The sequence below is a fragment of the Brachyistius frenatus genome, unplaced genomic scaffold, assembly GCF_029030835.1.
Source record: "Brachyistius frenatus isolate BFR_SWC_R1_liver_20210118 unplaced genomic scaffold, ASM2903083v1 Contig_49, whole genome shotgun sequence".
NCBI classification, from domain to species: Eukaryota; Metazoa; Chordata; class Actinopteri; family Embiotocidae; genus Brachyistius; species Brachyistius frenatus.
Genome location: NW_027210648.1, coordinates 2,907,740 through 2,924,965, shown reverse-complemented (window position 1 = coordinate 2,924,965; position 17,226 = coordinate 2,907,740). Strand labels below are relative to the sequence as shown.

The window sequence follows — 17,226 nt, the reverse complement described above, 5'->3', positions numbered from 1 at the left end:
CAGGTGTTTGAGGACACTGGTGTTAGACGATGTTCTATACAAAAGTTAATTTTACTTCCAAGCAATCGGAGATGATCTTAAATATTTTAAGATGTAGTAAATATGTAGGCCAATTGGAGCCAGGAGCTGCTCATTGTAGCATTGTGATGGATGCATCATCTAATTTACTAATCACACATAATATATCATCTGTTTAAACTACATAAAAAAGTGTTACCACAACACGTGAGGGCTTTATGAGGGTTTCATTAATTTTTTTATTAGGAACTAAACATCACTTTTTGGGACAATTATCTTGTGGGTAGAAGTTATCTTGTTCCCACGAGATAACAACCTGTGCACACAAGATTTAAAAAAAAAAAAAAAAAAAAAATCACTTTATGGGACTTTTGGGGAATAGGAATCACCTGTTACATGAACAGATGTTTTTGAGCCCAGTAATGTGCAGTAAGTGACCCATATCAGTCACACAAGATCACTCAAGTCACATTCACTTCCTGTATGTATTGTGGTTGGATGTAGAAATTGCTTAAATGCCACTCAAGGCAAAGTTTTAGTGTTTGTTGCTCAATTTCAAAATGTAATGAGTTTATGCATTGTTTATTATTTTACCTGTCATAAGAAGCATATGAATTTCGTTATTTTGCCCGTTAAACACTCGTCATAGGTAGTATACTGTGGTAAAAACTACATTTACTCCTGGTTATTTCGCCTCTTTTTGAACATTCAGTGGAAGCGTGTGGTAAATAAGTTTTAATGGGCGGAACCCACTGATTTGATTGCTGTCCAAGGCAGCCAATCACGTTTACTTTATTTAGTTAAAGCGTCCAAAAGGCGGGCACTACTAAAATATATCAGCCAATAAGAAACGCCATGAGCACCTCAGTGGCCAATCAAAAGCTCGATATCGACTGACAGTCTCTCACGGTCCCGTTGGGTGGCTCATTTCTTCATACGGGAATACGGTGGCATTATTCAAGGTAAGTAGTTTGGAGCACGAGTTATTTTACCTTCACATAAAGATGTGAACACAAACACGCACAAGGTGGCACGTCGTATTTTTAACAAGCCAGGCGGCGGCAGAACATGCTCCTGCTACCCGTTTAATACCGGTGCTCCCGGTGTCCACGGTGCTCCCGGTGCTCCCGGTGGGCTGTGTTGTGTTGTGAACGGCTGGACGGATTTCACTCATGTTTTTAGCTACTAAAGATGAAAAAGCATTTAAACTGGCAGTGAAAACGACCGTTTCGTGAGAGACTTTTTTTTTTTTAATGTATTGTGTTTGTGAACTGAAAACATGCAGGATGTTGTTGTTGGTCAGCTGTTAAGGCTGAACTGGGACCTGAAGTGAAATAGAGCGTTGTTTATCTGAAACACATGGCAGCACACAATTCATTCATTCATGCACATCCATTAATACACTTTTACGTGAATTTGTATTAATTTCCTGAATTTGATTGACCTGATTAAACTGAATATGTCAAGTATTATGTCTTGTGTTTGATGTGTTGCTGTAATTATTTTCTCAGTTGAACTTGTCAGAATCACACACAGCGGTGTGATTTGCTCTTTTGAATGCTTTTCGTCTCTTTCTGTGGATGTCTTTAACCACACACTCCTTCCTCTCATCTCCTCATTCACCGCTCCTCTGATTTTTTTTTTTTTTTTTGTCATCTTGTCATTTTTAGATGCAGTTCATGCTTCTATTCAGTCGGCAAGGCAAGCTCAGGCTTCAGAAATGGTACGTGCCTTTGTCTGATAAGGAGAAAAAGAAGATCACCAGAGAGTTGGTGCAGACAGTCCTGGCTCGGAAGCCCAAAATGTGCAGCTTTCTCGAGTGGAGAGACCTTAAGATCGTGTACAAGAGGTAGGTAGAAACTGGACTGGTTTTTTTTTTTTTTTAACACTCGCAGATGAGAATATTTTCACACCTCCCTGGGCAATTCACACACCCACCATTCACAGACACGGCTCCGAACGGGGATCAGGAGAGAGTTTTACCAAAGAGATGAGGGCATCATGACTCCACTCAGGCTACAACAAGAAAGGGCATTAATTTTGCCTCATTATATCCTGTTGCCGTGCCAACGGACAAGCAGGCAGACTTTTGGTGAACCCGGGCGACCCGACAGCGACGTACAAACAAAGCACTGGAGCTGCCGATCACACAGCGACTTTGCACTGTCGCTCAACCAGACAGATATCACTACCTCCTACAGTTGAATAGTTTATTAGGTATGAGGAGGTTTTTTTTTTCATGCGTCTGTCTTTTTTGCCTTCAACAATTGAGGGGTCACTTATTGGATCTTATTAAGACATAAATCTGCCATTAAAAAGTGATGATGGCTGTTGACTCTGAAACTAGTTGTACTGCAGAGGTCAGAAGTTACCGTGTATATGTCTCCATAGAGAAAGAGATAGAGAAGAGACGGGAGTAACAAGATGTCTGGTCAGATTTGCGGGTACGTAGTTGATGTCTACAACCGAGCCTCAGGACACTTGAGTGGACACAATAAAGTGAGACAATAACAGTTCCTGTTGTTTGAGTTGTAGGCTGTTCATGATGTACAATCACACATCTTAAATATCAAATGTTAAAGGGCATCTGAAAAAGACGAGATCTGGAGCACCTTATTTTACATCCCGTGCAACAACATATTAAGACATGCTGTGTGTGGAAACGGAGCACACAGTTGTTGTAAGAGGATTTAAGAAGTGTAGCAACGGATGTTTCATCATACAGCCTGTCACTCTGAAGACATACAGCATGTTTAAGGCTGATGAATTGCTTGATTAATCAACGTGTCAAATAAAGTACCGAAAAATGGCTGTTATAAATTATATCGGTTTAAAGAGATCTAGTTGAAGTACTTGTTTTATTTGATCATCAGCCCGAACCCCGTATGTAATCATATTTCTATTAAAAATGACAAAGAAAAGCAGCAGATTCTTTACATTTGACGAAGCGAATGTTTGACATTATCAAACTAGTTATATTACAAAACGACTGTTATATCCACGTCCTGCCTCAGTACGGTGTGTTGAGGCACCAGTCTGATGTTGGCTGATATACAGAGGTTCCTTCATCCTTAGAAAATGTGAAAGTTTGCTCCGAACCAAAACCAACACTTCCGACAACTCGCTAGAGAGCACTGTGCTTTAGCAGTCTAAATTCGTAAATGTCATGCCGGGTCTTATCTGATGCGTCTGGGATCAGAGATAAGGCTGGATCCGTCGCCAGAGGAACTCCTTTTGCTGGAAGAAACATCAGGAGGGTTTATTTGTTCAGAATCACTTGAAAGTTTTGTTGTTACTCCGGTTCTGGTTTCTGTTTTTCTTTTTTTTAATAATGGTGTCTTGTAAGCCTGTTTGGTCTGGACATATTGTTTGTGCATGACACAGTAAGAAAATTAATTGGATCAAATCAGGGTTGTTGTTTTTTGGGCAATTCAAAATGTAGCTCCAAGAAAGGCTCCGAACTTTCTGCCATGAGTGAAAAAGACATTATGACCCTTTAAAGTCATAAGCAATATAATGATAAAAGAAAGAAATACCTTAAAGACAAATATACTTGTACTGTAAACAGAGTCATAAGCCATGCAGCAGCAGAGTATGGATTTACTGTGAGAGGTTCAACCCGTTGACTTTCCTCTCGCCATGCATGCTGGCACGAGTCCACTACAGTAAAAATGCTGCCTCACTCCTCTGGACCACAGGCAATTAAACTACTGAACTGAACCCTTTGTGTTTCCCGAGCTCGGCTGTGCCCTGCATTCAACTGCACAGACAGTAGACGAGGACGGAGTGAACCACGAAAACAATCAAGGATTCACATTCAAACAGTCCAACCAGAAACAGACTTCAATACTGCCAGCAAGCTGCCACTCTGTCATGTTTGAGACTCGAGCCAGTTATTTTTGCTTGTCTGTGTAAAATATACTGCGCAGTTCGTTGTGCCCTGCTTGCAAGGGATCAACTGACCAGCTCCTTTATTAGCCAATCATCACATGCTTAAAGAGTGCCCTGGGATTTATCAGGGATCAGGCACCATGGCAGAACGGGGTTTAACTGATTCAGCCTTCTGCATCCGGCTCCTGGCTTTTGAATGCATACCTTGTGCACAGTAAACAGCAGTCCTCAATAATAACGGAGAGGTGCTCCCTCGGCACCATTTCACTGAGATGGGAGACAGTATATCGCTTGAAGAGCCCGTCTGACTGATTTAAAAAAAAAAAAAAAAAATGCATGAAGTCAGCTCCTCTTGAATTCACTCTGTCTGGATGACGTTGCAAATTTCACAACAAAAGATGCTTTTTTTTTCTTTCTCTTTTTTATGATGCTATTGTTTGTTGTTTGGCTTGTGGAGTTGAAGTTGTTTGGCTTGTCGCTGTGTTGCAGATATGCCAGCTTGTACTTCTGCTGTGCCATAGAGGACCAGGACAACGAGCTCATCACACTGGAGATCATCCACAGATATGTGGAGCTGCTGGATAAATACTTTGGCAGTGTGCGTTCATGCTGTCACTGTTTGTCTTTCATCTATCTGTACTACAGTAACTTACGTTTGTCACCTGTTGAGCTTCAACTCAAAAACCTTTTCATTCATAATCAGTATTATGTAACTTTTCGTGTACAGGTTTGTGAGCTGGACATTATTTTCAACTTTGAGAAGGCCTACTTCATTCTGGATGAGTTCCTGCTGGGTGGGGAAGCTCAGGAGACGTCCAAGAAGAATGTACTGAAGGCCATTGAGCAGGCTGACTTGCTACAGGAGGTAAGGATTCATGAAATCCACATGGGAACCATAACTTTATACTACTGGATAGGTTTCTCTCTTTTCTTTTCAACCCTTCCCTTCCTTTTTGACTTTTCAGACCAGAGGTGAAGTAGAAAGAGGAGTGAATAAGAGTCTGCATATTTTACACAAGTGCGCAACTACTTCCTCACTTAAAGTTCAGATTTTCATATTTCTAGTTCTGGTTAATTTGGTAACATCCTTGTTTATTGTGCGTGACAGCAAGTTTGGTTTCATACTTAATTTGCAAAGTCATTTGTTGATTATTTATTTTTTGTTTGTTTTCTTATCGATACATCAACCTTTGCACCAAAACAAAGTGCAAAAAGCGTTTGGGCCTTTTTAACTATGTTGTATGGACACTAGCCACTTGGCTATGGGCTCGCCCTTACTCCGTATATGAGTGGAAAGGGCCGGGTTACTCCTTCACCACAGCCACTGGACCATAAATCCAACTTCACTGTGTTTGTTCCATTACTGGTTCAGATCAAATTACAGAATGGAAATACATTGCTGGTCACAACTAGTATAAACTGCTTTTTATTTGTTCAAGTTTTGTTCAAGTCCACACATAATTTAAGTGCTTAAAATGCACTTGACTTAGATGGTGACAGCTGCTTTGGTACGACACTCTCAGGTCAACCCAGAGTTTCATAAAAGACTTCCTGTTTAGCTCCTATCACCGCAGTGGTGGGACTTATTGATGGTGCATTTTTGTGTGCTGAATTTAATTCCTTAAAAGAAAAAATACTCAGATTGAATCAAATGTTTTACTCTTCACTACAAGAAATATGGACCTTTTAACTAGAGCTACTTAACCCTCCACTTAAAGGGAGTCTTGAATGTTGAGTTTATGTGTCTTCCTGTACTGAAGCACTGCTCTGTTAAGTTGTGCTTCACGGTCGTTCTCTCTCACACATTTTCACACACTGATCAGTGTTTCACTCCTGATGACCACGTCTGTCTGTATCTGTCAGTTTTGCATGATGGGTATAGTCCTCAGATGCTTTACGCTGCCTTGTTTTTGCAAATTGTTCTCATTCATTTCTTGTAATTTTCTTTCCACGGACCTCCACAGATGCTTTATGTGTCTTGTATTTAGTTCTTGCTTGATCTTACTCTTGATTTCAGCTGACTCATCTCTCTCTCTCTTTGCCTGTGTATTCTTCACTGTTGTGATTTGCAGAATATAGACTTTCAGACGCGTCTGTTTGCAGGTACAGTTTACTAAATGAACCTTGCTGTAGTGTTAGAGCAGTAGCCTCCTTAGATGGACAGTAGATTCATCAACACAATGCTAAAGCGCACAGTAACAACACACCAGCAACAGCAGTAGTTCAAGTGTGAGGAGCACACAGTGAATGTGGAAGTTGCTGATGTGTTTTTCTGCCTCATATTGACCTCACATCAACGCTGATATCTGTGATGTCACTATAATCCAGCACTGACCAGTAACTCTTCATCCGCAGCATATTTACATGAAGTAGCTTCATACAGAAGTTTGCATTTCCAGGGAAAACTTACTTTAGAAATGTACTTAGTTAACTTAATTTTGATCCAAATAGACTTTTTTCAAAAAGTCTATGGTTAATGGTCGGATGTGAGCAGAATTCAGGTTCGAGTCCCAGAAACACAGTGTGATTGTCTGCATCGCTGAGACCATATTAGCATTTCATATAGAGGGAGTGTAATCACAGTATAGAAAAACCAGTGTGACAGCAAGTCGAGTTTTGACTGTGAGCACAGTCAGCAGTATCCAAACAAACTCTGGTCACAGCACCACAGCTGAGTTTCAGCTTCAGTAAAAAAAAAAAAAAAGGCTCAAAGTCACATCACTTCCTTGATGTCATATATCTTAACTTAAAGCTTAAACATGTCGTTTATCAGATGTGTTTACCCTGCAGTCATCAAATTAATAAGAAGTTGTATGTTTCTGCAGAGATACCTTTTTTGAAATCTCCGTAGAGAATCAAAAACAAACTAACAAACAATTTTTCAAGATGAGCGTGTGAAGGCAGTTTTTCACGTTGAACATGCAGTGAATGAAATGCCCAGTGTATTTGGTGGCACATAGTAGTCGAGTATAATATAGAAGTAATCAGTCAGGCAGGCAGCAGCCTGATGAGTCTGCTGGATTTATCTGCTCAACAGTTAGTCGGTCAGTGCACCAAAATGCCGGGCTAATGAGTTCTGGGAAGAGAAATCAGGCCACTGCTGACAGCCCATAACATCCACTGGAGAAAAGTGATGGGAGCTACAGAGAACCGCCAACACTGGATTCCTATTGGACAATATCTTCAAAGTGTTGGCTATTAGTGACTAAAATGTGTATCTGAGGTTGAACATTTCAACAGTTTAAAAATAAATTTACTATCAAATATGTTCAACATAAAATTAAGAAAATAAGGATTGGTGGTCTCAAGTATGAACTGTATATGAATTAACAACAAATCATTTCTTTGTTTTGTCATTTTATTTGACAGATCTGCCATAATATTGTGAATGAAATTATTTAGGGTGACAATGTTTAGACCCGCCTTATGTTCCCAAGTGGAAATATAAATTATCCCAAAGTAAGTGATGAAGTGAGCGATGAAGTCGGGAAGCATTAGGAAATGTGAAGGTGGTCCATCTCCATTAGCTGTGAGGCAGCTGCTGCCTGGCCAAGTCCATAATCCCCCGAGGACAAACTGTGAAGCTGTTCATTGATTTACAGTCAGCTGGACCATCAGGTAGCTGCACTGTAGAGAACACACTGTCCTATGATACTTAAAGGATATAGTAACTTCTTAATGTAGGCTTTTTCTTTTTAAGTGTATGAAGAGGGCGGCTGTTTAAACTCATTTAGTTGATTTTCTCGGAAGAAGTTGGTCAAAAGCTCAATCCAAGTGGACGCTAAGAGGACGGAGGGAAGGAGATCTCTGATTGGCTCAATTCTCTATTCATAGAGCCAGAGTGAAGACTCAGGGAGTTTGCCAAATGAGGAGATCTTGTAAATGTCCTAGACTCCGTCCAACCAGGCTCGTGGTAACTACTAGACTGGTGCAGTCAGTCAGTCAGCATGAGTTTTCAGTTGTGCCGTGAACTTCTACCTGCATGTACTTCAGTCAGCGTGACTGTCTTCACAGCTCTGAGTGAAAGATACATGACGCAACGTGAGGGTCATAACAGACATGAGCTTGAATATATACGACATGTCTGAATACACTCAATTTCACCAACAGGCAGTATAATCCAACACTGTTCAGTTTGGACAAAGCTGGTGGGCATTTTAAATTGGTATCATTTCGACCTTATTACAGACCATCAAAGACGATTATTTTCAATGGACACAATCTGTAATTTAAAAAAAGTAATACTAAATTTGATTTGTAACTAGAAGTGAAAGAGCTATGCTGCCTGTGTGAAGACCAGCCTCATGTTATACTAACAGCACTGAATGAAATGTTCAACAATAACACTATTTTAACAGTATTTCACATTTATTCGTACTAATATTATGTCGTCAAGTTGTTACACATTCTAATTAATGCAAGATGATGAAGGATGAAGATCCTGTGGCCCATGAAAAGACCAAAACCAACAAAGTGTTGATCCGTCTGTCTGCGTAACCCCGTTTGTGTCCACTGATGTTGCAGATCTTTTAAACAGCTCACAGACAAAAGCTCTGTAATTTCCTAAAACATCAGGGCGCTGCAGGTTTTGGCAGACGTGACTTAATCAGGATAGAAGAGAGGAGGAACACACACCTGTGTTGAAGAGCTGCTGACCACCGACACAAAATCGTATTCATTTAAAACTGATGTTTTGAAATTCGTTTTTTTTCAGGGTAAAAAAACAAAAACAAGTATAAGAAAGGTACAATATGTTTGACGAAAAAACTGAACTGGTCCATAAAATGTCGCTAAAAATCGCAGTCCCTTTTTAACCTTTTGGATAATTGGTGCTCTCGCAGTATGTGGGCGTGATTGAGGGCACTTCCCTCCGTGATGGAGCACATCTGTGTCCCATCTCCTCCATAGTGCCTGCAGTCGTGTCCTCTAATACGCTGAAGACAAAATGATAATAATTTTGCATCATAATCTGTGTGACCACTTTTCCTTCACACAAACGTTACTTGATCAAAACTAAATAGTGCACATGTCATGCACTATTTTCTGTCGTGGATTAATACGCAGTTGGTGTGCTAGAAAGTTGGTCTGACAGCAGGATGATAAATGTGGGATTGACTTAAGATAAACTGGAAAGTGTGTGTTCGTACTAATTAAGGAACAAGTCACGCAGCGCAGCAGTGTGACGCTTTGATGTGTTTTTAATGGAGCTCTGTGGCACGGAGGGATAAGAAGCTGCTTTGGATACATCAGCAATACTTGTTAGTTTTGGTCTTTTCACGGGTTACTAAAACATAAATATAACCACCAGTCAGAAAACAAGCATTATTGGTGCACCAAAGGAATGAACACATTAATAATTAGTTATTATTGTCATTATGTTTGTTTTATAATCAGGACAGCAATCAGATCAAATTCAAGATGTTGAATGTTTCAGTTGCTGTAAATGACTAAAGGAGAAACAATTTAGTTATTAAACCCCGTCACGGTGTAATTTGATAATCAGGCTACTCAGCTGGAGCTTGGAAAACATAAGAATGGTGGCACATAAGATGGTAAACAGAGAAAGTCCATTCATAGATTGTAATATTGAGGATAAAAGTACCAGAAAATCTGGACATAACGTGCATACAAGTTTGTGGATACCAAAAACTGCTCTGTAAAAACAATGCAGGGGCGTTTGGGGCTCGTTTTGGAATCGGGGCCTTGTGCTTCTAGGCATTAGTAAGTGCATAGAGCCGTAATTACATTGAAAACATGCCACAGGAGATTTGGTCGAGGCAATTTTAATAAGCCTTTAATGAAATATTTCTCAGGAGCCGGCCATAACTTTGGTGCCAGCAAGCAGATTTTCTTTTAGAAATAATGATGCCTCAGAAGATTTCTCTGCATGGGAGACATCAGATAAAATGAACAGATGTCCCCGCACTGCTCCCTGAGTCCATCCCGCAGATGTGTAGATGTTGTAGGCTGCGAGTTGAGCGGCGGTGCATCACTCTGTTTGTCTTTGTCCTTATAAACGTGTTTGCCTCACAGGTGTGATGATCCCAAATATGGCCTCTGAGTCCTCTGGTCTTTTCCAGAATTAGGCCTGCTAAGGTGAATACTCTGTGTCTGTGGATTTAGGTTGTGTGTACATCTAGAGTCCTGTAGTCTCCGTGTCTTTACTTGATGTCAGTGTGTGTGTGTGTAGCACAAGTTCCTGCTGTTTCAGACGGTCTCCACGGTCTCGTTCCTGGTCTCCTGTTAATAGTAACTGTGTCTTCACAGCTGACAGCATGTGTTTGTATTGGAAACAGAAGTCTGTCGTCATCTGTCTTCGTTCTCCATTTATGTGTTAACATTTCATGGACACTGTCCACTGCAGAGTCTTTAACATGATTACATTCAGGCAGTTTTGGATCTGTTAGTTCAAATGTAATGTTGCATTTTTACTTCTGTTTTACTGCTCTTTGTGTTGTATTTTTCCGCTTATTGACGTAAAACAGACATTTTTAAATTAAGATAAGCTCACTGTTTCTGGTCTTTAAGGTAAGGCTATATGTAGGCTGTAGCTTCAAATTCATCATGCATATATTAAAAAGGGTTTTGAGTCTTTTCCTCTTATTCCCAGCACAAAAGTGAATAAGCAGGCTTTTTATGAGAACATTGCTTTAATTGTAAAAGAAAAAGCAGTTGTGAGGGTTGTTTGTCTTGAATGGATTCGTCTTGCCTGCTGCTCTGCCTCCTGCATGTCCTGTGGGTGAAGTGTGACGTGAGCTGGCTGTTACGACTCAGTGTTTGTCTTGTTTTCTAAGCTGTGTGCATTTCTCTCCCCCAGCCCCGTCATGAGTACTTTAATGTGCCTGTGTACTGATTGGCTGCCATCGCTGCCGCCGCCGCCGCCGCCGCTGCTGCTGCTGCTGCTGCTACTATCCACCCTGCATGCTGAGCTCCTCAGTGCCTGGCACCTTTCTTTCTGCCCTCTGAGCACCTGACACTGTCATTGGTTTGGGTGTCTTACAATATTCTCAGATTCAGTTCAGATCCATACACGACAGTCATGATCCAATATTGTCACTATATTTAAAGTACATTTTTAAGTAAATGGTAACAACCTTCAGGCTGGATTGGATATTTTTATGGTAGCCATTGATGTTCTGTAATGACGGCATGAAAACATACATTTTTAATATCACCAATATGTTTAATGACTCATTACAAATGTTGTGGTGATGTATTGTTACTTTCAGGGACCTTAAAGTTCTGAAAGAAATCTAGTAAGTGGACCTTGAGTTAAGGGTCTCTTATTTTATCTGTTTCCAAAGTGAAAAAAAATAAGCAAATTTGATGGTCAACAAAATAATTTTACAATTTTGTTTTACTTTTAAGTCTGCACAATGTTGGATCAGGATGACGCGTTCAAAAACATCGGATTTGGGTCGAACGGGACAAATAATATCGATGTTATTTCCTCATCACCTCTTTTTCGGTTCATTTATGCTATTGCCACTCGAAGTATGTGGGGGAAGTCTGCCCCCTGTTGCAGCGGTTGTAGCACAGGTGCACAAGTGTGTCTGTGTTTAAGTTTCCTTGAGTATATTTTAAGTGGGAAAAAAAACAATTTGAAAAGAAAACTTGAAAACCAGATTATAAAATATGATGCTAATCTATTTAAACACAGATTCCAGGCTCATGACCTTCACACTTAAATTATTATGTCCAAGAGGTGTTTGTCCCATTAGTTTTATCATCTGTATTTTTATCGGTTGCCTCACAGGTCATGTTTTTGTGTGAATTCATGTTATATCAGTAATGGGTAGTGAGTGAACGTCATGTCTGTTCCTTCGCCATGTCTCTTGTTGATTTGTCAGTTTTGTTTGTGTCTTCTCACTCCACGTTGTACTTTATGTATTTGAGGTTTTGTCCTTGCTGTGATTTCTAGTTATTTCTATTATATGAAAATGAAAACCTGTGTTCAGACTATGGCACACACTAGAAGACCTTGTAGCTTTTAAATTGGAGTAGTCATTTTTTAGTCTTTTAAATTATTTATAGACCGTGACCTTTCCTATTTAAATGAATCGAGAGAAGCCCACTCTCAAGGTAAGTGTTATGAGTGGGATTATGATAAAGAAATATTGCACTTTGCACTGATTAACTAAGGGTTCATTAAGTTTTTCTAATTGAAGATGCTAATAGAAATGTAAAACCAATTGAAATAATTAGCCTTACATGTTATTTATCTATGGTAAATAAATGCACACTGAATTAAGCACTAATACGGTTTTATATGATCTTTCATTGTTCATCTCTGTACTACTAATCATCTCAAATTGCATTAATAGACCATCCCGATGACCTGAGCGATACATTTATCAATGTATATAATGGGTAATAAAAATATTGTTTATGATCCTTTGTCAATTAAAACCGTTGGTGTTTTTCATTTATGTAACAGATGTTTGCCTGAGTTTATGTTGTTTCCCCTCCATGTGGCACCTTCTGAAGTTCATGCTGACATCAACTGATGTACTTTTTGCTGTGAATGTGTTCTTCTGCTCCACAAACAAACTGAATGTGTCTGCGCTCAGCTCCAATTGCTTTGTAGACCAAGAGAGTGTAATACACCTGCGAGTTCACTAGAGGGCAGCATGTCGGTGTGAAAGATAGAGCGGTGTAAAAAGTAGAAGCTAGTGAGATGACAGGTCATGTGATAAAGGTCAAGAGGTTGTTGGGTGGTTGTTGGGTAAGTAAAACAGCAGACACTAACCCAGGAAACCAGGGTTTGAATTCACAAGAAAAAGATGAACGTTTATTTAAAGACATCTTTTCCTCAGCAGGTAGTTGATGCCCAACAGTAACCATGTGGTTTGTTTTCCTCGTTACCACGTTGGTTTTGTTTTACGTGTTTGCGAGGTAACGCCGTGACACTGACACACTGTCCTCTAGTGGACTGGCGGTTGTATTACACACTGTCGCGATACAAAGCGAAGGATTCATCATTCCAACAAAATACTCCGAGTGAGACGTCTATAATTGGTGAATAATACATAGTCTTTGTTTCAAGGTTGTGGGTTGAACATTTTGCTGCGTAAACGACGTGGCGCCACAGAGGTCACTGTGTAGAAGTGTGTCGTTTTCCTCCTCTTAACATACAGATATATTTCTGTCTCACTGCTCTGATGAAACTCCTCTCTTTACTTTGTGCTGAACCTTGTTTTAGGATGCTAAAGTAAGTGCTTTGTTTTTTTTTCTTTCTGACACAAACCACCAGCTCTGCTGATTTCCTGTGTACAGTCATCCACAGTTTGTGACACATTGGTTAACATACAACTTGGATACAGAAGTAAACATGCATCAAATAATTTGTTAAAGTATGGAGACCAATTGTTAAATCCATTTGAGGTCACCTACCTCTCATCTTATTTTTGTTTAGTTTTTTTATTTAAAATTTCTAATTTTCTTTTTGCAAGTTTGTGCACATGAATATCATACATTTCATACATATCATACATAACTATTTGTGTTTTAGTGTCACATCACAAAATATTAACTGAATAGCAAAGTTGTGATTTGATCACAATGAGACCCTTTCACTTTTACATGTATTCATTTCATTCAACGTCAAGATCAAAAATGTTGATTAGTGCAGTTTTAAATGGACTCCGTGCTATTGAACCAATGTTTTTCTGAGAAGACCCCCCGTCGTGTTTATATTATGCACATGTCTGCCCACAAGCATGTGATCATCAACTCCTGCTGACAGTTTCACTCTATTCCACTGGTTTAAAGTTGGTGGCAGCTAAAAAAAAAAACAGCTAAAGAACATATCAATGTCCTCACAAAGACAGTGAAGAAGAAGACTGCACGTTAGCAAACATGGACGTAAACAATGAACAAATCCAAATATGGCAAATTTACTAACGTTATGATGACTCGACAGATTTATTCGACCTGTAGGATATGCTAAATGCACTTTGGTGAGAAACTTTAAATGTAGAAGAAAATCGTATTTGTTTACAGGAAAACTCTACTTTAACTTTAACGATTAAAAACATTAATAAATATGACTGTAACATTTTTAGGTCGTACTTTAGGATTTATCGCTAAAAGCCTCCTCTTTCACTTTACATGTATTCATTCTTATTCAATGTTACCATCCATAATCCTGATCGGTGCAGCTTGAACTCAACTGCACTCTCAAATCCATAAATACTGATTCAGGACGTGTCGCGTAAACTGAATGGTTGTCATGTCCTTAAAATATCTCCCCACCGCTACTGTCGTTGAGGCGGTGGTGACACTCCAGCAGATAAGTGGTGGTGTCAGAGAGAGAGTGTGTGTGTGTGTGTGTGTGTGTGTGTGTGTGTGTGTGTGTGTGTGTGTGTGTGTGTGTGTGTGTGTGTGTGTGTGTGTCTCACTGAGCGCTTCACTGGAGTTGTGGTCCTTCTCTCCCTTCACAGGAAGCAGAGACCCCTCGCAGCGTGCTGGAGGAAATTGGACTGACATAAACACTGTCTTCATCAGCATCCACTTTCCACACACGCCTTCATATGTCAGCTACTCAGCTGGATGTAGCTGATAACACTGATACACACACACACACACACACACACACACACACACACACACCAACATGGTTTTCCTGTGCATCTATGTTCTACCTTTCTTTCTATTTTCTAAAGACAAACAACGTAGCAGTGTTTGTGTATTTCCTACTGAGTTACTTATTCGTTCAGTGCGACGACATTAACTGTTACCAAGACAGAAACGCAGCTTAATGAAGCTTTATGCTGCTTTCAAATCCTCCCTAAGATGCTGTACTGAGGGAAGTTCTGCTTGATTAGGATTCGACCAAAGCCGATGTGATCACTTTATTCTGTGAAGTAAAAATATGTTAGTCAAACCCTCAGAAGAGGATAACATATTATTAAGGGAAGTCAAAAGTGTTACATTAATAGAACCAAAGAGGTGTTACATCTCACCTATTATATTTTCTCAGACATAGAAAATAGTTTTAAGCCAACATCTTTCATTTCATATATACAAACACTGTAATGCACCACTGCAGTCTAACTTGAAACGACTGTATAGTGGCTAATGTCAAATGATGAGGGTTCCTTCAGTTTACAGGCCGTTATCACTCCTATAGTCCCGTTGTTTGGTCTATGGGTTTCTAATGGCAGATCCCACTTAATGTTGAATGCCTTAATCAATGATTGTTGTCCATATATAAAAAGAGAGAATATATTACTGTTGTTTAACAGAACCATTTGCATGTCACTGCAATGTAGCAGGTAAATACACTGGATTGATTTTATTTATGTTTCATGTGCAAGAACTAGTTAACGGTTGTTTTTCTTCATGTTCAATACTGTGATTCTCTTTTATTTTTTTATTAAAGCCTTTCAGTGAATGAAAGATGCAACCATAACTGATGTCACTAAAGTAAATGATTAGTATTGTACATTCTCACATAGGAACACAGGAGTTTTTGATTCAAAGCTAAATTAATACATTTCTGGTCACTAAGTGGCAGAAAAACTTCAAAGCAAGACGTCAAAGACAAAGGCTGTGTTCCAAACGATGTACTTCCCTTAGTACACTCACATAGTACTTTTACACGGTAGGACTGTTGCTTTTGTAGTACTTGAAATTGTTGTCTCAAATCACACACTTGCTGTTCTGCACTTAGTGGAATTAAGCGTAACATTTGAACGCATCCTCTGCCAACCTATCTGCCATCATTAATTATTTTACCCAGAAATGATCTGCAGCTTCTTCAGTCGCTGAAATGTGAAAGTCATTTAGGTCAGTGGTCCCTACCGTTCCGCTGCGTGGCCAAAATGGCGACAATCGAGTGTGAAAAGTGTCCAGTGTTTCAAAATCTTTGGACCGTTTTTAGGGCATCAACTTGTAGCGCACTGCAAGTTTCCCTACTTGTCAGTGTGAATGCACTTATGCACTCAAAGTAGTGAGTGTTATTATATAAGTACGCCATTTGGAGCACAGCAAGAGACCTGAAACATTATGGATTCATTAAGTCCAGCCTACATTAACATCATGTCTTGGTATGAACTATTTTCTCTCCTTCAGCTGTTTTAACATCGTCTCCTGACTTACTCTGGATTTGTAACCGCTAAATGGGCCTTCACCTGCTGGTCACTCATTTTGCAGGTCTGGCTGAGTTGTACACGGAAGGTTTATCAGGGCTCGTCTGCTGGAACATAACCATAAACTAAAAAGAGGCTGAGAGCTACAGAATTTTGATTTCTTGCAAAAGCTATCCCTTTATTATTACATACACTGATTGAATTTAATGCACATTGATTAATAGACATTTAAATTTACACGTAATGCAGTTGGATTAGGTTTAACTAGATGAATTGGATAAAATGAGGGTAAATACTATAAATATCTCTTTAAACCCTACTTTGTAATAAACAGTATTCAGTACCAAACCTTTGTTAATCATTCAGAACAATGACTAATAAGACATTTAAAAGCAAAGGCATCTCTGTTTGAGTATTCCCCACCAACTCACCATGTATTTTCACTTACCTTTGCTTATTCAGACCACTTTGGGGGCTGCAAAGACTGAGCGTGATTGAGAAGTCCCTCACCCTCATGTTAACTTTGTCCACATGCTATGACACAACCACTTTACTCAGCATTTCATTCTCTATTCTAACCTCAGCTCTCCCCGACTACAACCTGAGCAGAGGTCTGATCAGGAAGACGACCTGAAAGTGGAGTGAGGGAGGGCAGTTTTCTCTGTTGAAGCCGTTTCACTGTCTACCCCAAACTAGTAGTTATTCAGAACTAAATGACCTGTGACAGCCATATGTGACACACTGTACAGCATGTAAACTACCTGTTTAACTACTGTGACTTAAAAAAAAAAGAAAAAAAAAAAAGAAGGGACTAAGCATAGAATAGCAATAGTGTCGTGAACCCTTGCAGAGTATTACAATTTTTTTTATGTCCTAAAACGTGAACCTTTCCACACATGTACACACTCAAATCCTTGGACACAGGACTGTACTAATATAAACCGGCATTCACTCTGTATTATAAGTTCAGTATGTTTGTTTAAACCAAACTCAAACTCTAAACTCATCTATTGCCTCTTTTATATGACTCCATATCAGCATTTTCATGTGTAATTGATGGTGCGTTGTTTACTGTATCTGAAAAGTGTGACTGATAGAATCGCTGCTGTTCTATATTGTGTATAATGTGAAACATGCAGTCGTTACATGAGTTGTCAAGTTCAGCAATAAAGAGCTCTCAAGGTTCAGACAGACTGTCGTAAACAGCCGGCTTCCTCATTCATTC

The 17,226-nt window shown here is 39.5% G+C and overlaps 1 protein-coding gene across 6 annotated transcripts; it reads left to right on the top strand.

The window, feature by feature from the left end:
• Positions 1 to 923: 923 nt before the first annotated feature.
• LOC138624166 (AP-1 complex subunit sigma-2) lies at positions 924 to 17,195 on the top strand. Of its 6 annotated transcripts, XM_069704140.1 has the most exons (8): positions 924 to 980; positions 1,689 to 1,867; positions 4,399 to 4,507; positions 4,637 to 4,774; positions 5,982 to 6,012; positions 9,943 to 10,005; positions 10,727 to 13,120; positions 14,352 to 17,195. In XM_069704140.1, the coding sequence occupies exons 2-6, from the start codon at positions 1,689 to 1,691 to the stop codon at positions 9,993 to 9,995; spliced, it is 510 nt and encodes a 169-aa protein (XP_069560241.1). In that variant the 5' UTR covers positions 924 to 980; the 3' UTR covers positions 9,996 to 10,005; positions 10,727 to 13,120; positions 14,352 to 17,195. The 6 variants fall into 6 exon arrangements, with proteins under 6 accessions (XP_069560241.1, XP_069560243.1, XP_069560244.1 ...); XM_069704142.1 differs by lacking the exon at positions 9,943 to 10,005; XM_069704143.1 differs by lacking the exons at positions 5,982 to 6,012; positions 9,943 to 10,005.
• The last annotated feature ends 31 nt before the right edge of the window (positions 17,196 to 17,226 follow it).